The sequence below is a fragment of the Peromyscus eremicus genome, unplaced genomic scaffold (genome assembly GCF_949786415.1).
Source record: "Peromyscus eremicus unplaced genomic scaffold, PerEre_H2_v1 PerEre#2#unplaced_3008, whole genome shotgun sequence".
In the NCBI taxonomy this organism is placed as follows: domain Eukaryota; kingdom Metazoa; phylum Chordata; class Mammalia; order Rodentia; family Cricetidae; genus Peromyscus; species Peromyscus eremicus.
Genome location: NW_026737242.1, coordinates 5,418 through 28,761, shown reverse-complemented (window position 1 = coordinate 28,761; position 23,344 = coordinate 5,418). Strand labels below are relative to the sequence as shown.

Here is a 23,344-nt window from a genome sequence, read left to right as displayed (position 1 = left end):
GCCAATCAGCGCGCGCGGCCGAGGCCCGGGGGCGGGGCCTGGGGCGTGACTGACAGGCCCTGCAGTCCCCACCAGGCCCCGCCCCCCGCCGCCATCTTGGAAGCCGTTTTTCTCCTCCGCAGCCAATCAGCGCGCGCCAGGAGGAGGCGGGGGCGGGGCCTGCGCGTGACTGACAGGCCCTGCCGTCCACACCAGGCCCCGCCCCCCGCCGCCATCTTGGAAGCCGTTTTTCTCCTCCGCAGCCAATCAGCGCGCGTCCGGGGCCCGGTTGTGGGCGTGGCCCGGCCGCCGCGGTGGCCGCCGGGAGCCGCCCGTCCATCAATCACCGCCCGCCCGACCCGAGACTCCATTTTTTTTTTTCTCCCCTCCGACTGGAATCCCCCGCGCCCGCTTCCAAGATGGCGGCGCCGGCGTCGTCGTCGTCGTCGTCGCCGCCGCGGGGTCACGTGGGGCCGCGGCGGGCCGCGTAGGTGACCCGGATGTGCGCGGGGACCCGGATGCAGCCGGTGGCAGCCGCCGCGGAGCCTCGGACCCGGAGCCGGAGCCGCCGCTGCCTCAGTTTCCCCGGGGCCCGGGCCTTAAAGGCGCAGGACGCGCGCGCGGGATGGACGGGTGAGTGATGAGTGATTGACAGGCCCGGCCCGGGGGGGGGCGGGGCATTTTTTTAAATTTTTTTAAATTTTTAATTTATTTTTTATTATTTTCCCGAGAATTTAAAAAAAAAAAATTTTAATTATTTTAAAAAAGAAAAAAATTAATAAAAAAATTTAAAAAAGAAAATTTAAAAAAGAAAAATAATTTTTAAAAAATTTAAATTTGGAATTTGGTGCAATTTTTAAATTTTTTTTAAAACGTTGTTTAATTTTTATGAAATTTTTAAAATTTAAATTTTTAAAATTTATTTCGCCGGGGTCCAGGGTCATAATTTATTTTTTTTGGCCGCCGTCCGGGAATTTTTTATTTTTATTTTTATTTTTATTTTTTCTTTTTCCCCGGCCCCGGGTGCGGGAACCGGAATCCGCCGCACCGCTTGCGCCCTGCAGGGGCGCGTGACGTCCCGTGCGTTCGTTCGTTCATTCGTGCGCTCACTAATTCGTTCGTTCATTCAATTAAAATTAAATTTCAAATTTCAAATTTTAATTTAATATTTTAATTTAATATTTAATTTAATTCGCGGCTCCCGGCCTGCGCGGCCTGTGCGCGCGCGTGCGCGGCTCCCGTCCTCCTCCTGCGCCCCGAGACCCCCCGGGTCCGGTGTCTTTATTTATTTTTAAAGCCCTGCCGCACGATTATTTAAAAATTAAAATTTTAAATTTTAAAATTTGAAATTTGGAATTTTATTTATTTTAATGAGACGTTTGCCAAGTCGGGCCGGGCCTGGGCCCGGGCCGGGGGCGCTGCGGGGAGACGCCGGGAGGAGGGAGCCGGGGCCGCCGCCGCCGCCGCCGCGTGAAAAAATAAATTCAAAAAAAAATTTAAAAATTTTAAAAAATTCAAATTTTGAAATTTTTCATTGAAATTTTACCGTTGAGGTCCCCGTGTGTCCGTCCCCGGCCCCGGGTGTCCGGGTGTCGCGGCCGCGGCCTCCCCGGCGCTGCTGCGGCGGCGGCTGCTGGGCCCCGACCGACCCGGGTTTGGATTTAAATTTTTATTGAATTAAAATTGAAATTTGAATTTTTTTGAAAATTTTAAATTTTTTTTTATTTTGAGAATTTTTTAAATTTTGATTTTTTTGTTTTTAATTTGGACTCCGCGGGTCCCGGGTGCGGCCGGGCGGGGGAGGGAGGGGCGGCCCGGGCCCTGGCGACTCCTCGGGCCGCGGCGACCGGCACCATCCCAACCCCCTCCCCGCCGCTCCGACCGGCACCATCCCAACCCCCCTGGAGGCCCCAGAGGCCCGCGGGGGGTCGGGGAGGAGGAGGAAGGAGAGAGAAGCGGGTCTGGGGCCTGCGGGGTCCGCGTGAGTGAGAGCCGGGGGTGCCGGTCGGAGCGGGGCTGGGGCCGGGGTCTGGGGGTGGGACGGGGGTGGGGGGTGGGAATGGTGCCGGTCGGGGTCCTAGAATGACATGGAGGGGTGGGAATGGTGTCAGTCGGGGTCGTAGGATCGCGTGGGGAGTTGGGATGGTGTCAGTCGGGGTCCCAGGATAACGTGGGGGGTGGGAATGGTGCCAGTCAGGGTCCCAGAATCACCTGGGGGGTCGGGATGGTGCTGGTTGGAGTCACAGGATGACGTGGGGAGTGAGAATGATGCCAGTCGGGGTCACAGGATGGGGTGGGGGGTGGGAATGGTGCCAGTCAGGGTCACAGGATGGGGTGGGGGTGGGAATGGTGCCAGTCAGGGTCACAGGATGGGGTGGGGGTGGGAATGGTGCCAGTCGGGGTCACAGGATGGGGTGGGGGTCGGGATGGTGCCAGTCGGGGTCACAGGATGGGGTGGGGGGTGGGAATGGTGCCGGTCGGGGTCACAGGATGGGGTGGGGGTGGGAATGGTGCCGGTCGGGGTCACAGGATGGGGTGGGGGTGGGAATGGTGCCGGTCGGGGTCCCAGAGTCATGTGGGGGGTGGGAATGGTGCCGGTCGGGGTCACAGGATGGGGTGGGGGGTGGGAATGGTGCCGGTCGGGGTCACAGGATGATGTGGGGGGTGGGAATGGTGCCGGTCGGGGTCACAGGATGGGGTGGGGGGTGGGAATGGTGCCGGTCGGGGTCACGGGATGGGGTGGGGGGTGGGAATGGTGCCGGTCGGGGTCATAGAATCACCTGGGGGGTCGGGATGGTGCCGGTCGGGGTCACGGGATGACATGGAGGGGTGGGAATGGTGCCAGTCGGGGTCCCAGAGTCAACTGGGGGGTGGGAATGGTGCCGGTCGGGGTCATAGAATCACCTGGGGGGTTGGGATGGTGCCGGTCGGGGTCACGGGATGGGGTAGGGGGGTGGGAATGGTGCCGGTCGCTGAGTCGTCCCGTGTCCCCCGTGTGTCGCACGCGCGTGCGTGCGTGCGTCGCGTGTGCCGGGACCCGTGCCCGGGCGTGACCCGCGACCCCGTGCGTTTCCCTCAGCCCGTCACGCGTGTGGGGCCCGTGTGGGCCGTCCGCACGCCCGCGCGAACACGCGTGTCCTCTGCACGCGCGCGGCGCGCGGTGGTCTCGGTCCGTGTGGGGAACACGCGCAGCGCGCGTGCGCGGACCGGGCGTGGGCGGAGACGGCGCACACGCGTGTGATCCCGTGACCGGCGCCCTCACCGTGTCTCCTCCCCCCCCACCCCCCCCCCCGGCAGGTCGGCTCGCCGGCGGCGCGTGACGTGGCGTGTGGATTTTCGCCGCGTGACCCGGACGTGACCCCCGCGACCCCCGCGACCCCCGCGACCCGGGCGTCACGCGTGTGGATTCCGTGACAGGTAACTGGCACAGGAAACAGGAAGTGGGGGGGACAGGACAGGAAGTGCCCGCCCCCGACCACGCCCCGCGCTCACCCTGTCCGTCTTCTTCCCCCCCCAGGTCCCCGCCACGGCGACCCCCGAACCCGCACACGCGTCGCACACGCGGTGTCGTCACGCCAGCGTCATGCTAACGTCCCACGACCGCTGATCGGCGGCGGCGACGACGACGACGGCCGCGGCGGCGGCCATGTTCCCGCCGACCTCGGCGTGACCCCCCGCGCCCCCCCCCCTCGCCACGCCACCCCCCGCGCCCGCCCCGACACGCGTGTAACATGTCGCGCCCGCCGCCGCCGCCCGCGTGCTGCTGTGGGTCCTCGCGGCGGCGGCGGCGGCCATGTTGGACCCCCGCGCCGCTATGGCGTCCGCCGCGGCGTCCCCGCACCCCGTGGTGAGCACGCACTACGGGCGCCTGCGCGGCACACGCGTGTCGCTGCCGGGCGAGCTGCTGGGCCCGGTGGAGCAGTTCTGGGCGTGCCGTACGCGGCCCCGCCCACGGGCGAGCGGCGCTTCCAGGCGCCCGAGCCGCCGCCGTCCTGGCCCGGCGTGCGCAACGCCACGGGGTTCGCGCCCGTGTGCCCGCAGCCGCTGGACGAGCGCGCGCTGCCCCGCGACATGCTGCCCGTGTGGTTCTCGGCCGCCGGCCCCGACGCGCTGGGCGCCTACCTGCAGGAGCAGAGCGAGGACTGCCTGTTCCTCAACCTCTACGTGCCCGCCGCGCCCGACGGTGAGCGCGGGGCGGGGCGGGGCGGGGCGGGGCGGGGACACGCGTGGGGTCGCGTGTGGGGGGCGTGTGGTCGTACGATGTCGCGTGTTGGTCACGTGATGACATCGCGTGTCGGGGCCGTGACGTCGCCTGACACCTCACGCGGCGCCCGCGTGACGGTCCCCGTGCACGCGTGTTGGGGGTGGTGACCCGTGACCTCCTGGCGACCCCCGACCCCCCCCCCCGATGGTGCCTCCGGCCGCGCACCCCCCGTTGGCGTGTCGCTGGCGTGTTCCCGAGCCCGACAGCGATGGCCACTGGGGCCATTTGCATATTCATGAGTCGTCCGCCGCCAGGGCCGCCTCATTTGCATATCTGTCCTCATCTGCATAACCACGCCCCACACGGGCCTCGGCTTCACTCATTTGCATACACTTTGCATATGCATAGCCACGGTCATTTGCATCTCCCCGCCCACCAACAGCCATTTGCATATCCTGCCCCCGAGGTTTCCCGCATTTGCATATTCACGTGTCCCCAGCCGCAGGCATTTGCATATTCATGAGGCCAGGAGCATTTGCATAGCCCCGCCCACCACCCGCATTTGCATATCCGGGCAGCAACCCATCCTTCATTTGCATACTCCAGATTGCCGAGCCTCCCATTTGCATATCCCCGCCCAGCAGCCTGTCCCTCATTTGCATACCCAGGAGCCCAAAGCCCTCCCATTTGCAATCCCGCCATCCGCATTCGCATACCCTCCCGCCCCTGGGCCGCTCGCATTTGCATATCCACGTCCCCAGCCCCAGGCATTTGCATATTCATGAGGCTAGGCAGCTCCTAGTTGCATATTCATGAGCCGTCCATGGCCATTGCCGCCTCATTTGCATATCTGTGTCCTCATCTGCAAAACCACGCCCCGTGCGAGCTGTGCTCATTGCATATGCGTGAGCCCTGGGAGCATTTGCATATCCCCGCCACCACCGGCATTGCATATCCGGGCAGCAACCCATCCTGCATTTGCACTCAGATTGCCGAGCCCTCCCATTTGCATATCCCCGCCCACCCCAGCCATTTGCACAACCTTTTGCCCATGTGGCTTCTACATTTGCATATTCATGTTCCCAGCCGCCGACATTTGCATATTCATGAGCCCGGAGCGTTTGCATATGCATGAGCTCACAGCTCTGCATCTGCATGACCCCGCCCACCGCCGCCCGCTTGCCACATCCCTGGCCAGGGCTCCTCTGCATTTGCATATTCGTGTCCCCACCCAGAGCCCATTTGCATACCCGCCGCTCATTTGCATGCCGCTGTGCCCGCCGCCCCCCCCCGCGGAGCCCCTCATTTGCATATTCGCGTGTTTTTTTTTCCGTTTTTTTTTTTTGGTCGTCACCGCTTCTTCAGCCCGTGCCGTTTCCGTCACGCCGCGCGGTCGCCGCCTCGCGCGCTTTCCCCGTGTCCGTGACCCGCCGCGCCCGTGGCGATCCCCGGGTCTTTCCGTGTCTCTCTTTTTTTTTTTTTCTCGTTTTCCTTCTGTTTCGTGGGTTTTTTTAAAATTAAATTTTAATTTAGCGTGAAATATTTTTACGCGTTTTTCTCTTTAATTTTTGTTTTGATTTTTTTAGTTTCGTGATTTTTTGAAATTTAAATTTTAATTTGACACGAATATTTTTTTTTACGTGTTTTTTTTTCCTACAATTTATGTTTTTGATTTTCGAGCGTGTTCGACTCTCGCTTTACCGCGCTCAACCGTGACCGTGTTTTACCCAAAGAAGCGCCTCCGTGATTTAGCGTTCGTATATTATTTTTTTTTTAGCCAATTTTTAATGTGAAATCACGGAACGCGGGTCGATGGCCGCGTTATTTTTTTTTTTAAATCTAATTTAATTGGAATTTATTTGGGTTTTTATTTTTTAAATGATTTTTTTACTTCAACCTTTTTTAACTGAAATTTTGTTTTCCACCCCGAGGACCGCGTTTTGCGTAAAAAAAAAAAAAAAAAAGAATTTAGAAAGCAGCGCCTTTGCGTTTTCACGGTCGGGTTTTTTTTTTTTTTTCCATTGTCGTGTCGGGCCGTGGTGTTCGCGTGCCGAGTCGTGGTGTGGCTTGTGAGGTGGCGTGACGTCCCGTGTGTTGCCGTGGTGTCGCGGGAGGTCGTGTGTGAGCCCGCCGTGACGTCGCGTGGTGTCACGCGTCAGGCTGTGGTGTCACGTGATGTCGCGTGTCAGGCGGTGGTGTCGTGTGTGAGCCCGCCGTGATGTCGCGTGGTGTCACGTGTCAGGCGTGACGTCTCATGATATTGGGCGTTGCTCATGTCATGTCCCATGATGTCCCATGAGGGCCCGTGGTGACCTGTGACCTCCCGGCGACCCCCGACTGCCCTTGGCGTGTCTTTGGCATGTTCCCGAGCCCGAGAGCAATGGCCGCTGGGGTCATTTGCATATTCATGCGGCCGGGCCCTCCTCATTTACATATCTGCTTGTCCTCATCTGCATATCCCCGCCCCCACCCGGGAGCATTTGCATAACCCCGCCCACTCAGGCCATTTGCATAACCTTTTGCCCCCAGGGCTTTCCGCATTTGCATATTCATATTCTGTCGCAGGCATTTGCATATGCATGAGCTCACAGCTCTGCATTTGCATATCCCCACCCACTGCCAGCCATTTGCATATCCTCCCGCCCCTCAGGGCTTTCCGTATTTACATATTCATGTTCCCAGGCACAGGCATTTGCATATTCATGTTCCCAGCCGCAGGCATTTGCATATTCATGATGCCGGGAGCATTTGCATATGCACGAGCTCACAGCTCTGCGTTTGCACATCCCCGCCCACTGCCAGCCATTTGCATATCCTCCTGCCACTTAGGGCTTTCCGTATTTGCATATTCACGTTCCCAGTCGCAGACATTTGCATATTCATGATGCCGGGAGCATTTGCATATGCACGAGCTCACGGCTCTGCATTTGCATATCCCCGCCCACCACCAGCCATTTGCACTTTCCCGGGCCAGGCGCCTCTGCATTTGCATATTCATGTCCCCATTTGCATACCCGCCGCTCATTTGCATATCACTGTGCCCGCCCCCTCCTCCGCATGCCCGGCGTCCCCGGATCTTTCCGTGTCCCTTTTTTTTTTTTTCATTTCGCTTCCGTTTTGCAGGTTTTTTGTTCATTTAAATTTTAACGTAACGCGAATATTTTTACACGTTTTTCTCTGCGATTTTTTTTGAGCGTTGTAGTTTCCCAATTTTTTCATTTAAATTTTAATTTATTGTGAATATTTTTACGCGATTTCCTGTAATTTTTTTATTTTGCGCATTTTAGTTTCACGATTTTTTTAGTTTAAACTTTAATTTGATACAAATATATTTTTACACTTTTTTTTCGGCAATTTCTATTTTTTTCTCTTTGAGCGCGTTCGACTCTCGTTTTCTTCGCGCTCACCCGTGACCATATTTTACTTAAAGAAGCGCCTCTGCGATTTAGCGTTCATATATTTTTTTTTTTTCAGCTGGTTTTTAATATGAATTCACCGGAACGCGGGTCGATGATCAAGTTTTTTTTTTTTTAAATTCTAATTTAATTGGAAATTTTTTTGGGGCTTTTATGTTTTAAATAATTTTTTTCATCAACCTTTTTAAGATGAAATTTTGTTTTCCGCCCCGAGGACCGCGTCTTATGTAAAACAAATTTAAAATAAAGCGTCTTTGCGTTTTCACGGTCGGTTTTCTTTTTTCTGCTCATCCGGTGTGAACACGTTTTGTTTTTTTCATTTTCATTATGATTTAATTTTCTTTGTCTTTTTCTTTATAATTTAGTTAAAAAAATTTTTTTTTGTAACATTTAATTTTTTAATTCCTTTTTCCTCACCGGTTAACGTCTGTCGTGTTTAAATAAAGAAACGCGCCTCCGCATTTTAACGGTTGGCTTTTCATTTTTTCCATCGGGTCGGGTTTTTTTTTTCATATTTTCAGTTTTTTTTTTAATTTTAATTTAATTTTTTTTAACCTTTTTCCGATTTTAGTTTCCCGCCCACCGCATTTTTCTCCCCCCGCCACCGCCGCCCTGGGTCTCTTCTTTTCCCGTCCCTGCGCATCTTCTCACTTCCCCCCCCGTCTTTTTTTTTTTTTTTCTTCCGCGTCGACCTTGGGCTTGACGCGGTTTTCCGTTTCCTCCCTTTTTTTTTCTTCTCTTCTCTGTCTTTTCTCGACTTTCCCGGGCGCACACGTGTCGGTCTCGGGTTCCGTGTAAAATTTTTTGTTTTTTTTTTTTCCCGTCCCCCTCCCCCGACCCAGGAGCCAACACTAAGAAAATCGCAGACGATATCGCGAGTAATGACCGTGGGGACGACGAAGGTATCTTTTTTTTTCCCCCAAATTTTGTGTTTTTTTTTTTTTTTTCTTGGCGGGCTCGAACCCGATGCATGCGTTCATCTCTTATTGGTCAATTTTTTAAAATTTTTTTTCACCCTTTTCACGCCACCGTTGTTTCCTCATTTCTTTTCTTGTACGCAAAAAAAAAACTTGTGTTTTTGGAAAATTTTGAAATTTCAGGAAACAAATCCTGAAATCCAAAAAAAAAAAAGAATTTTTGGTTTGAAATTTGAAGAAAAATTTGACTTTTTTTAGACTTTTTTTTTTTTTAAACCTGTCTCGGTCTCAAGAAAATGAAAAAAAAATTTAATTGAAATTTGAAAAAAAATTTGATTTTTTTTTCCTTCCTTTTTTTTTCCCCGTCTCGCTCCCGAGACGAGAAAACGTGATTTTTTATTTTTTCTTCCTCCTCCCCGGTGTGCATGCCGACCTTTGCGTCCGTCCCCGCATCGTCCCTGTGCGTGGATCGTGGATTTGGAAGTTTCGTTTTGAAAATTTTATTTTGGAATTTTAATTACCCCCCACCCCTCCGTGGCGCCTGGGTAGGTTTTGGGGGGAGACGGCTGGGTTGGACAGTCGCTCTGGCGCCGAGGCAGGGGGATGATTTTCCCAAATTTAAGTTTAAATTCCAAGTTTTACAAAAAAATTTCAAAAATTTGGGAAAAATCATCCCCCTGCCTCAGCGCTTCCCGAATCTGTCGCAATGGAAATAATTAAAAAGTCGTGACCGCGGCGTGAGCGGCCGCGGGGACCGATGGCTCCGACTGTCGGATGACACCTAAAAAAAAAAAAAAACCCGAACCCAGGTCGCCCGCCCGATGCCGTGTCCTGGGCCTGCCCTCCCGCGGGCACCGTCGCGGGCTTCGCGGTTCCCCGGAATTCACGTTTTTTTTTCACCCGCGTCCCCGAGACGCGGGAGACACGCAACACGCGAGAGATTTGTCAGAACGATTAAAAAAAAAACACACCCTGATTTGTGCTCATTTGCATAAAATTTGAATATTCTAATGAGCCTCAAAGGCTTGTGTCCGGGCAGCGTGGGGCTGTCTCTGCGCATTTGCATAGAATTTGCATATCTGAATAAATGCCCGCAGGTATTTGCATAGCCACGCACACCCATTTGCATGTCCACGCATCCATGGCCTCGCATTTGCATGAAATTTGCATATCCATGGCCAGGTCCTTGTGAACATTTGCATAGGCGACTGTCAATTTGCATATTTTGACCTCCCCATTCTGGACTCCTGCATGTAATTTGCATATCTGAGTAAATTGTTGCAGTTATTTGCATATTCACACATCCACGGCCTCACATTTGCATGAAATTTGCATATTTATGGCCACGTGCTCATGGAAATTTGCATAGCCAGGCATTATTTTGCATACTTTGACCACTCCTTTCTTGACATCTGTGTGTAATTTGCATATCTGAATAAATTGTTGCAGTTATTTGCATAACCGCACGTATTTGCATATCCACGGCCTCCCATTTGCATGAAATTTGCATATTTATGGTCATAAAAATTTGAATAGCCAGGCATTAATTTGCATACTTTCTGGACATCTGTGTAAAATTTGCGTATCTGAATAAATTGTTGCAGTTATTTGCATAACCGCACACATTTGCATATCCACTCAAAACCATGGCCTTGCATTTACATGGAATTTGCATATTTTTTGGCTGCAAGCTCGTGAAAATTTGCATAGGCGGCCATCAATTTGCATGCTTTGACCGCCCGTTTCATGGACATCTGCGTAAAATTTGCATATCTGAATAAATTCTTGCTGATATTTGCATGACCGCGCAATTTGCATATTCAACACTACTATGGTCTCGCATTTGCATGAAATCTGCATGTCCCGATGTCGTTGGGATCGCTGTGGAAATGCTGAGGCGGCTGCCGGTCGCCGTTTGCATAAAATTTGCATATTCAGAGCCGGGTCCTCGTGAACATTTGCATAGCCAGCCATGGATTTGCATATTCTGACCGCTCTCTTAGACATTTACATATAAATTTGCATGTTTGAATAAAGTCTCACAAATATTTGCATAACGGCACGCACATTTGCATATCCTCACACTATCAGTTCCGCATTTACATAAATTTGCATGTCCCGGCGACCTTTGAACGGCTGTGACAATAGTGAAGTGGCTGGCTGTGCCCATTTGCATGACATTTGCATAACCACAGCCAGAGTTCTCGTGGAAATTTGCATAGCCAGCCAGGAATTTGCATATTGTAAGCACCTTTTGGGGGCGTCTGTGTGCAATTTGCATATTTAAATTAATTCTTCCAACTTTCTTATTAATTTTCAATGAACTCTCGGGCGTATTTGCATAACTGAATGCACATTTGCATATTTCCACACAATAGCAGCCGCTCATTTACATAAATTTGCATGTCCTCGTGGCGTTTGAGTAGCTGTCGGAATGCTGTACTGCCTGACTGTGGGCATTTGCATGAAATTTGCATAATCACGGCCAGGTCAGCGTGAAAATCTGCATAGCCAGCCAGGAATTTGCATATTTTTGGCGCCTTTTGGGGCACATCTGCATGTAATTTGCATATCTTTATTAACTCTTACAGTTTTTTCACATCACCGCTCTCATTTGCATATACTTTCACGGCACCAGCTGCTCATTTGCATAAAATTTGCATAAAATAAGCCATATTTTCACAGACATTTGCATAACCAGTCCATCATTTGCATATTTTAAGTGTTCTTGGCCATCTGCATGTGATTTGCATATTAACGAGCCACCGGCGCTTCCCTGGCCCCGCCCCACATTAGCATATTTTTGCATATTCATGAGCCCCCGGGCAGTGCGGGTGGTGACCTCTTCCCCGCCCCCGTGTCCCGTGTCGACGCCCCGTGCGGAAGCCCCGCCCCCTCGCCCGCCCCCACACACGCGAGCCCGCGTCCCGCGCACACGCGTGGGTCACGCCTCACGACACGCTTACAACACGCGTGTCGCGGGCCGGGAGCGCTGACCCCGCACCCCCCGCGCGCTGACCCCGCCCCCTCCCCCCCCCCCGCAGACGTGCACGACCCCGGCGGGCGGAAGCCCGTGATGGTTTACATCCACGGCGGCTCCTACATGGAGGGCACCGGGAACATGATCGACGGCAGCGTGCTGGCGAGCTACGGCAACGTCATCGTCGTCACCGTCAACTACCGCCTGGGCGTGCTGGGTGAGGCCCCGCGACACGCCCTGACACGCGACACGCCAGACACGCGACACGTGATCCCGACACGCCAGACGCGCAACATGTGACCTCGACACGCCCTGACATGCGACACGCCAGACATGCGACCCAGACATGCAACACACAACACGTGACCCCGACACGCCAGCGACACGCCAGACACGCGCAACATCTGACACGCAACACGTGACCCCGACACACCAGACAAGCGCAACATGCAACCTCAACACGCCCTGACACGCGACATGCCAGACACGCGACCCAGACACGCAATACGTGACCCTGACACGCCAGATATGCAACACGTGACACACCACCCTGACACGCCAGACACGGGACACTCCAGACACACAACACGCGACTCTGACACGCAACCCGCACATACACCCTGACCCCTGCGGCCTGTGACCGTGACACGCGACCCCAACATGCCAGACACACAACATGCCAGGTACGTGACCCCAACACGCAACCCCCGCACACAACCCTGACATGCCAGACACGCGACCCAGACATGCCAGACACAACACGCCCTGACATGTGACCCTAACACTCAACACGCTGCACACGACCCTGACACGCCAGACAGGCCATACGCGCCAACATGTGACCCCGACACAACCTGCAACACGCAACCCCGACCCGCGACCCTGACATACAACCCGCAACACGTGACCCTGATACACAACCCAGAACACGCCCGGGACCCGCCGGGAGATCCCTGGGTGGTTAGGTTTGGGGAATTTGAAGGGTTTTTTTTTTTTTTTGGTTCCATGTGTGGTCACGTGTTCTGTGTTTTTCGTTCGTGTGTTTTCTCGTCACGTGTTTTCCTGCCCCTGAGTCACAGAAATTCCCAATTTCCTTTTTCAATTTCATGGAATTTTTTTTCGTATGTCATCATGTTCCGTGTTTTTCATTGACATGTGGCGTGTTTTCTGGTCATGTGTTTGTTTTCCCGTCACGTGTTTTCCTGCCCAAGTCACAGAAATTCCTGGTTTTTTTTTTTCAGTTTTATGGAATTTTAGTTTCGTCACCACACACGAAACTAAAATTCCGTGTGACGAGTTCTGTGTTTGTTTTCCGATCCCATGTTTTCCGCCCCTGCCCTGAGTTACGGAAGTTCTGTTTTTTTTTTCTTATTTTTACAGAATTTTACTTTCACGTGTCGTCATGTGTGCCCTGTTTTCTGTTCATGTGTGGCGTGTTTTTTGGTCACGTGTTTGTTTTCCGGTCACGTGTTTCCTGCCCCGACTTACGGAAATTTCTATGTTTTTTTTTTACACTTTAAGGAATTTCATTTTCACGTGTGGTCGCTGTGTTTTCTGGTCACATGTTCCATGTTTTCCAGTTACGTGTGCTGTGTTTTTTGGTTACGTGTGGCGCGTTTTCAGGGACACGTTTTCCCATCCCATGTTTCCCACCCCTTCCCTGAGTCACGGAAATTCCCACGTTTCTTTTTTTTCTTAGTTTCCTGGCGTTTTATTTTCACACGTGATCTCGTGTGCTGTGTTTTCTGATCACGTGTTCCATGATTCCCGGTCGCGTGTTTGTTCTCCTGTCACGTGTTTTCCCGCCCCTGAGTCACAGAGATTCCCGATTTATTTTTCTATTTTATGGAATTTTATTTTTGTATGTGGTCACGTGTTCTGTGTTTCTCATTCACGTGTGGCGTGTTTTCTGGTTGCGTGTGCCGTGTTTTGCTATCACGTGTGCCAGTCATGTGTTTGTTGTCCCATCACGTGTTTCCCGCCCCCAAATCATGGAAATTCCCGTGGTTTTCTTTTTTTTGTTTACGTTTTATGGCGTTTTATTTTCACGTGTGGCCGTGTGTGCCGTGTTTTCTGGTCATGTGTTCCATGTTTTTCAGTCACGTGTGCTGTTTCCCAGTCACGTGTTTGTTCTCCAGTCACGTGTTTCCCGCCCCCAAGTCACAGAAACTCTCATTTTTTTTTTTATTTTTACATTTTATGGCGTTTTCTTTTCGCGTGTGCTCGCGTGTGGCGTGTTCTCCAGTCACGTGTTCTGTGTTTTCCTGTCACGTGTCTGTTCTCCTGTCATGTGTTTCCCGCCCCCAAATCATGGAAATTCCCGTGTTTTTTTTTTTAATGGAATTTTATTTCCACGTGTGCTCGCGTGTGCCGTGTTTTCTGTTCACATCTTCCACACTTTCCGTTCACGTGTTCCGTGTTTCCCGCTCACATGTCCGTTCTCCCGCCATGTCACATGTTTGTTTTCCAGTCACGTGTTTCCCGCCCCCAAGTCACAGAAAATCCCATTTTTTTTTTTATTTTTACGTTTTATGGCGTTGTCTTTTTGCGTGTGTTCGCATGTGGCGTGTTCTCCAGTCACGTGTCCTGTGTTTTCCTGTCGTGTGTGCCGTGTTTCCTGCCCCCCAATCACGGAACCTCCCGCTTTTTTTTAAATTTTTTTTTTTTTATTTTTTACGTTTTACGTCATTTACGTCACTTTCCTTTCGCGTGTGCTGCTCGCGTGTGCTGCTCGCGTGTTCCGTGTGCGCGCGCCGACACGCGTGTCCCCCCCCCGCCCCGCCCCGCCCCGCCCCGCCCCGCAGGCTTCCTGAGCACGGGCGACCAGGCCGCCAAGGGCAACTACGGGCTCCTGGACCAGATCCAGGCGCTGCGCTGGGTGGAGGAGAACGTCGGCGCCTTCGGCGGGGACCCCAAGCGCGTCACCATCTTCGGCTCCGGCGCCGGCGCCTCCTGCGTCAGCCTCCTCACGCTCTCACACTACTCCGAAGGTGGGCGGGGCCCCGGGGCGCGGGGCGGGGCACACGCGTGCGCTCGCACACGTGAACACGTCTGCACACGTCAACACGCCTCGGCGCGGGGTCGCATGGATCGGCGCGGGGTCGGGGGATGGGTGTTGGGGTCACGGGGTCAGGGCCCGCCCTCCCCACCCCGCCCCCGGGGCGCCCGGCGGACGGGTCGCTCGCGTGTTCCCGTGGCCGGGTGTCTCTCCCCTCCCCGGCCACGCCCCCTCGTGACCTTACCGTGACCCCACGTTGACCCCGTGACCCCTGAGGCCCCACCCGAGCCTCTTCCCCCCACCCCGCGCCCACGTGTCCCTCGAACACGCGTGTGATCCGTGACCTCCCGTGACCCCGCCTTGACCAAGGACCCCGGGTCGACCCCAGGTTGACCCCGGAGTGACCCCGCATGGACCCCACGACCCCTGAGGCCCCACCTGAGCCTCTTCCAGTCGCGTGTCCGGTCGCACACGCGTGTGACACGTGACCTCACGTGACCTCACGTCACCCTCGTGACCCCTGGCTGACCCATAGTGACCCCAATTTGACCCCAGAACCCTCACCCGAGCCTCTTCCAAGTCACCCTGCGCCACGTGTCCATTGAACACGCGTGTCGCCTGTGACCTCCCGTGACCCCACGTTGACCAGGACCCCGTGTTGACCCCAGGTTGACCCCGCATTGACCCCACGACCCCTGACAGCCCTCTTCCACCCACCCCACGCCCACGTGTCCGTCGAACACACGTCACCCGTGACCCTGTGTGACCTCCCGTGACCTCGTGTGACCCCCGTGTGACCTCTTGTGACCCCGTGTGACCCCCCGTGACCCTGTGTGACCCCCCGTGTGACCTCCCGTGACCCCGTGTGATCCCCCGTGACCCCGTGTGACCTCCCATGACCCCGTGTGACCTCCTGTGACCCCGTGTGACCCCTGTGTGACCTCCAGTGACCCCGTGTGATTCTGTGTGACCCCACGTTTGACCCCCCCCGTGACCTCCCGTGACCCCGTGTGACCCCCCGTGATCCTGTGTGACCCCCCGTGTTACCCCCTGTGACCCCGTGTGACCCCCCGTGACCCCGTCTGGCCTCCGTGACCCCCGGATGACCCCGTAGTGACCCCAGTCTGACCCCACGACCCCTGACGCCCCACCCGAGCCTCCACTACCCACCACACAGCCATGTGTCCGTCGAACAGACGTCACCCGTGACCCCGTGTGACCTCCTGTGACCCCGTGTGCCCCCCCCCCCGCCCCGCAGGCCTCTTCCAGAAGGCAATCATCCAGAGCGGCACGGCGCTGTCCAGCTGGGCCGTCAACTACCAGCCGGCCAAGTACGCGCGGGCGCTGGCGGAGCAGGTCGGCTGTGGCGGCGGCGGCGGCGGCGGCGGCGGCGGCGGCATCGGCGGCGGCGTCTCGTCGGGTTCGTCCTCGGCGTCGTCGGACCCGGACACGGGCGAGCTGGTGGCCTGCCTGCGCCGGGCGGGCTGGCGGGAGCTGTCGCGCCCCCGCGTGGCGCCCGCCGCCTACCACGTGGCGTTCGGCCCGGTGATCGACGGCGACGTGATCCCCGACGACCCGCAGATCCTGATGGAGCAGGGCGAGTTCCTCAACTACGACATCATGCTGGGCGTCAACCAGGGCGAGGGGCTGCGCTTCGTGGACGGCGTGGTCGCCCCGGCGCCGGCGGCGGGCGCCGCGGACGACGACACGGATAACCCGGATAACAACGCGGACGCGGAGAACCCGGAAAATCGCCCGGATAACCAGGATTGGCCGGAAAATCGCCCGGATCGCCGCGCGGATCCGGGCGACGGCGATCCCACGGATCCCATGGGTTCGCCCGCGGGCGTCTCGCCGGGCGCCTTCGACGCGGCGGTGTCCGAGTTCGTGGACCGGCTCTACGGCTACCCCGAGGGCAAGGACGCGCTGCGGGAGACGATCAAGTTCATGTACACGGACTGGGCGGACCGGGAGAACGCGGAGGCGCGGCGGAAGACGCTGGTGGCGCTGTTCACCGACCACCAGTGGGTGGCGCCCGCCGTGGCCACGGCCGACCTGCACGCGCAGTACGGCTCGCCCACCTACTTCTACGCCTTCTACCACCACTGCCAGAGCGACGCCAAGCCCGCCTGGGCCGACGCCGCGCACGGCGACGAGCTGCCCTACGTCTTCGGCGTGCCGCTGCTCGGGCCCACCGACCTCTTCGCCTGCAACTTCTCCCGCAACGACGTCATGCTCAGCGCCGTCGTCATGACCTACTGGACCAACTTCGCCAAGACCGGGTGAGGGGCGGGGCGCGGGTGGGGCGTGGGGCGCGGCGGGGGGGCGGGATGTGGGGGCGTCGGGGGGGTTATGGTCGCAGTGTCGGGTCAGGATCGGGGTCAGGGTCGGGGGTCGTCAGGTGGTTAGGGGTTGGGGGATCACAGGTTAGAGGGGCGCGGGGCAGGGCGTGGGGTCGGGGTGTTGCGGTTGTGGGGTCGTGGTCGCGGGGGTCAGGTGTCATGGGTTAGGGTCAGGCGTCAGGGGTCAGGGGCATCAGGGGTTGGTGTCGGGGTTGTCGGGGTCAGGGTCTGTGGTCAGGGCGTCAGGGTCAGGGGTTAGGGGTCAGGTTCAGGGGGTCAGGGGTCAGGGTCATGAGGTCAGGGTTGTGGGGTCAGGGTCGGGGGTAAGGGTCGGGTCAGGGGTCACGGTTAGGGGTCAGGGCGTCAGTGTCGGGCTCAGGGTCATGAGGTCAGGGCATCAGGGGTCAGGGTTGTGGGGTCAGGGTCGGGGTCAGGGCGTCAGGGTCAGGGGTCAGGGTCGTGAGGTCAGGGTTGTGGGGTCAGGGTCGGGGGTAAGGGTTGGGTCAGGGGTCACGGTTAGGGGTCAGGGCGTCTGTGTCGGGCTAAGGGTCATGAGGTCAGGGCATCAGGTGTCGGGGTCATGGGGTCAGGGTAAGGATCAGGGGGTCAGGGTCAGGGGTCAGGGTCGTGGGGTCAGGGTCAGGATCAGGGGGTCAGGGTCAGGGGTCGGGGTCAGGGTCGTGGGGTCAGGGTCAGGATCAGGGGGTCAGGGTCAGGGGTCAGGGTCTTGGGGTCAGGGTCAGGATCAGGGGTTCAGGGTCAGGGGTCGGGGTCAGGGTCAGGGTCATGGGGTCAGGGTCAGGGGTCGGGGTCAGAGTCAGGGAGTCAGGGTCGTGGCATCAGGGTCGTGGGGTCAGGGTCAGGGGTCAGGGTCAGGTCAGGGTGAGGCGTCTCTCCGTTCTGGACTCCGTGTCCCAGCGTGCCCCTCTCTCCATCACTGCATCACGGACTCCGTGTCCCAGCGTGCCCCTCTCTCCATCACTCTGACGGACTCCGTTTCCCAGCATCCATTTCTCTCCATCACTCTGACGGACTCCGTTTCCCAGCATCCATTTCTCTTAATCACTACAATGGACTCCATTTCCCAGCATGCATTTCTCTTAATCACTACGATGGACTCCATTTCCCAGCATCCATTTCTCTTAATCACTACGATGGACTCCATTTCCCAGCATGCATTTCTCTTAATCACTATATGGACTCCATTTCCCAGCATCCATTTCTCTTAATCACTACGATGGACTCCATTTCCCAGCATCCATTTCTCTTAATCACTATATGGACTCCATTTCCCAGCATGCATTTCTCTTAATCACTATATGGACTCCATTTCCCAGCATGCATTTCTCTTAATCACTACAATGGACTCCGTGTCCCAGCATGCATTTCTCTTAATCACTATGATGGACTCCATTTCCCAGCATCCATTTCTCTTAATCACTACAATGGACTCCGTGTGCCAGCATGCATTTCTCTTAATCACTACAATGGACTCCGTGTCCCAGCATGCATTTCTCTTAATCACTATGATGGACTCCGTGTCCCAGCATGCATTTCTCTTAATCACTACAATGGACTCCGTGTCCCAGCATGCATTTCTCTTAATCACTACAATGGACTCCATTTCCCAGCATCCATTTCTCTTAATCACTACGATGGACTCCGTTTCCCAGCATGCATTTCTCTTAATCACTATATGGACTCCGTTTCCCAGCATCCATTTCTCTCAATCACTATATGGACTCCATTTCCCAGCATGCATTTCTCCACTGCACCAAGCCGATTTTGACTTCATTTCCCAGCATCCATTTCTCTTAATCACTACAATGGACTCCGTGTCCCAGCATCCATTTCTCTTAATCACTACAATGGACTCCGTGTCCCAGCATGCATTTCTCTTAATCACTATGATGGACTCCGTGTCCCAGCATGCATTTCTCTTAATCACTACAATGGACTCCGTGTCCCAGCATGCATTTCTCTTAATCACTACAATGGACTCCATTTCCCAGCATCCATTTCTCTTAATCACTACGATGGACTCCGTTTCCCAGCATGCATTTCTCTTAATCACTATATGGACTCCGTTTCCCAGCATCCATTTCTCTCAATCACTATATGGACTCCATTTCCCAGCATGCATTTCTCTTAATCACTATATGGACTCCATTTCCCAGCATGCATTTCTCTTAATCACTATATGGACTCCGTTTCCCAGCATCCATTTCTCTCAATCACTATATGGACTCCATTTCCCAGCATGCATTTCTCTTAATCACTACAATGGACTCCGTTTCCCAGCATCCATTTCTCTCAATCACTGTATGGACTCCGTTTCCCAGCATGCATTTCTCTTAATCACTATATGGACTCCGTTTCCCAGCATCCATTTCTCTCAATCACTATATGGACTCCATTTCCCAGCATGCATTTCTCCACTGCACCAAGCCGATTTTGACTCCATTTCCCAGCATCCATTTCTCTTAATCACTACAATGGACTCCATTTCCCAGCATGCATTTCTCTTAATCACTACGATGGACTCCGTTTCCCAGCATGCATTTCTCTTAATCACTACGATGGACTCCATTTCCCAGCATGCATTTCTCTTAATCACTATATGGACTCCGTTTCCCAGCATGCATTTCTCTTAATCACTATATGGACTCCGTTTCCCAGCATGCATTTCTCTTAATCGCTACAATGGACTCCATTTCCCAGCATGCATTTCTCTTAATCACTACAATGGACTCCATTTCCCAGCATGCATTTCTCTTAATCACTACGATGGACTCCGTTTCCCAGCATGCATTTCTCCACTGCACCAAGCCGATTTTGACTCCATTTCCCAGCATCCCTTTCTCTCCATCGCTACGATGGACTCCGTTTCCCAGCATGCATTTATCCACAGCATCCATACAAGGCATTGGCATTATAGAGAACGGCATGCTGGGAAATGGAGTCCACACGGTGTGCAGGGGAGGGGAGGGGACCCCGAGGGACGCTGGGACACGGAGTCCACATTTGCATATTCATATCTCACCCCATTTGCATGTCCCAACCAACGTGGTCATTTGCGTATCCCCGCCCACCCGAGTCATTTGCATATACCCGGGCCTAGCTTCAGTATTTGCATAACCCCGCCCACCCCAGTCATTTGCATACACCCTGGGCCTAGCTTTTCTGTATTTGCATAACCCCGCCCACCCCAGTCATTTGCATATACCCGGGCCTAGCTTTTCTGTATTTGCATAACCCCGCCCACCCCAGTCATTTGCATATACCCGGGCCTAGCTTTTCTGTATTTGCATAACCCCGCCCACCCCGGTCATTTGCGTATACCCAGGCCTAGCTTTTCTGTATTTGCATAACCCCGCCCACCCCGGTCATTTGCATACACCCTGGGCCTAGCTTTTCTGTATTTGCATAACCCCGCCCACCCCAGTCATTTGCACATCACTGGCCCGTTTTACTTTTGCATATTCATGAGCCCAAAGCCCTCGCATTTGCATATCCCCGCCCCAGCCGGCCATTCCCATATCCCGGGCCCAACTTTCCACATTTGCGTATCCACATCTCACCTCATTTGCATATCCCGCCCACTAGGGCCATTTGCATATCTCCACCCACCCTTCATTTGCATATACCCAGGCCTAACCTTTTTGTATTTGCATAACCTCGCTCAAGCTGGGTAATTTGCATATTCATGAGACCCTGCCCTCTCATTTGCATATCCCTGGGCCCAACCTTCCCACATTTGCATATTCATGTCTCACCTTATTTGTATATCCCACCCACCAGAGTCATTTGCCTATCCCGCCCACTCTTCATTTCCATATTCTGGGTCTAAGCTTCCTGCATTTGCATAGCCCCGCCTACCCTGGTCATTTGCATATCACTGCCCCCATTTTATTTTTGCATATTCATGAGGCCAAAGCCCTTGTATTTGCATATCCCCGCCCCAGCTTCCCATTTGCATAACCCTGGGCGAACTTTCCACATTTGCATTCACATCTCACCTCATTTGCATATCCCGCCCACAAGGGTCATTTGGGTGTCCCCGCCCACCCTTCATTTGCACACACCACACCCACATTTTCTATATTTGCATATCCCCACCCAGCCCGGTCATTTGCATATCACCGGCCCATTTGTGTTTTTTGCATATTCATGAGAACAAATCCTTCTCATTTGCATACCCGGCCCACCAGGGTCATTTGCGTGTCCCCGCCCACCCTTCATTTGCATATGCCGGGGGCCTAACTTTTCTATATTTGCATAACCCCGCTCAAGCCGGCCATTTGCATATCCCGGTCCCAACTCTCCACATTTGCAGATTCACATCTCACCTCATTTGCATGCCCCGCCCACCGGGGTCATTTGCCTATCCCTGCCCACTCTTCATTTCCATATTCCTTTATTTGCATAACCCCGCCTACCTACTCTGGTCATTTGCATATCACTGACCCATTTCGTTTTTTGCATATTCATGAGAACAAACCCCTCTCATTTGCATACCCTGCCCACCAGGGTCATTTGTGTGTCCCCGCCCACCCTTCATTTGCATATTCCGGGTCTAAGCTTCCTGTATTTGCATAACCCCGCCTACCCTGGTCATTTGCATATCACTGGCCTGGTTTTTTGTTTTTTGCATATTCATGAGAACAAACCCGTCTAATTTGCATACCCCCCACCGGGGGTCATTTGCATGTCCCCGCCCACTGTTCATTTGCATATTCCGGGTCATAGCTTCCTGTATTTGCATAACCCCGCCTACCCTGGTCATTTGCATATCACCGGCCTGGTTTTTTATTTTTTGCATATTCATGAGAACAAAACCCTCTAATTTGCATACCCCGCCCACCGGGGGGTCATTTGCATGTCCCCGCCCCGGTTCCTTCATTTGCATACACCACGCCTACATTTTCCGTATTTGCATAGCCCCGCCCACCCCGGTCATTTGCGTACCGCTGGCCTGGTTTTTTGTTTTTTGCATATTCATGAGGACAAACCCCTCTCATTTGCATACCCCGCCCACCGGGGGGTCATTTGCGTGTCCCCCGCCCCGGTGGTCCCTTCATTTGCCATATCCCTTACCCCCCGCAGGGACCCGAACCAGCCGGTGCCGCAGGACACCAAGTTCATCCACACGAAGCCGAACCGGTTCGAGGAGGTGGCGTGGACCAAGTACAACCCCAAGGACCAGCTCTACCTGCACATCGGGCTGAAGCCGCGCGTGCGCGACCACTACCGCGCCACCAAGGTGGCCTTCTGGCTCGAGCTGGTGCCGCACCTGCACAGCCTGCACGACATCTTCCAGTACGTCTCCACCACCACGCGGGCCCCGCCACCGCCCGACATGACCGCCTACCCCGGCACGCGCCGCGCCCCCCAGGCCAAGCTCTGGCCCGCCACCAAGCGCCCGTCCGTGACCGCCGCGGCCGCCAACGCCGGTCGAGGCGGCGTCGGCGGCGTACCCCGCGGCATCGGCGCGAGCGGCAACCCTCGGGACGCGGCGAACACGCGGCCGGCCGAGGACGCCACGGTGCTGATCGAGACCAAGCGCGACTACTCGACGGAGCTGAGCGTGACCATCGCGGTGGGCGCCTCGCTGCTCTTCCTCAACATCCTGGCCTTCGCCGCGCTCTACTACAAGAAGGACAAGCGGCGCCACGAGACGCACCGGCGGCACCACCACCACCACCACCACCACCAGCAGCACCAGCACCACGCGGCCACCGCGGCGGCCACCACGGCGGCGGCGGCGGCCACGCTCCCCCGGGGCGGCCACGTGGCCGGAAGTGACGGCCTCGGGCTGGGCCGCGACGACGACGACCTCCTGTCCTCGGCGAAGCCGCCGTTGCCGCCGACCGGCGCCGTGGGGATGCCGGGGCGCCACGATGGCGGCATAGGCGGCATCAGCGGCGGCGTCGGCATCGGCGTCGGCGGCGTCGGCGGCGTCGACGACGTGGCGGGCCTGCGCGTCACGTGCCCGCCCGACTACGCGCTGACGCTGCGGCGCTCGCCCGACGACATCCCGCTGATGGCGCCCAGCACCATCACCATGATCCCCAACAGCCTGGGGGCGGGGCCGGGGCCGGGGGCGGGGCCGGGGCCCGGGGGCGTGGTCTCCGCGGGGCCCGGCGTGGGCGGGGGCATGGCGGGGACGGGGCTTCCGCCGCCGCTGCACACGTTCAACGCGTTCGCCGCCGCCGCCGTGGGGGCCGCCGGCGCCGCCGGGCAGAACGGATCGAACCTGCCCCACGGGCACTCCACCACCCGCGTATAGTACCGCCGGGGCGCGGGGTCACGGGCGCTTCCGGTTTTCCGCCGCTGCCCACACCAAGAACGGGCAACATGGCCGCCGCGGGCGCTTCGGGTGCAAAATGGCCGCCGACGGCGCGGCCGGGAGACGATGCAAAAATGGGCGCCATGGTGGGCGGCGCTTCCGGTTCCGCCAACGCCGTGGCTGCCGATCCATGCAAAATGGCCGCCGCCGCCGTGGCAG

At 55.7% G+C, this 23,344-nt stretch overlaps 1 protein-coding gene across 1 annotated transcript; it reads left to right on the top strand.

Annotated features, from left to right (window-relative positions):
• The first annotated feature begins 3,994 nt into the window (after positions 1-3,994).
• On the top strand, positions 3,995-23,142 carry LOC131902140 (neuroligin-4, X-linked-like). Its single transcript, XM_059253170.1, has 8 exons — positions 3,995-4,162; positions 11,561-11,713; positions 14,301-14,486; positions 15,753-15,866; positions 15,939-16,163; positions 16,326-16,776; positions 21,943-22,917; positions 23,002-23,142. Exons 1-8 carry the CDS (start codon positions 4,051-4,053, stop codon positions 23,123-23,125), a joined length of 2,340 nt encoding a protein of 779 aa, XP_059109153.1. The 5' UTR covers positions 3,995-4,050; the 3' UTR covers positions 23,126-23,142.
• Positions 23,143-23,344: the final 202 nt, after the last annotated feature.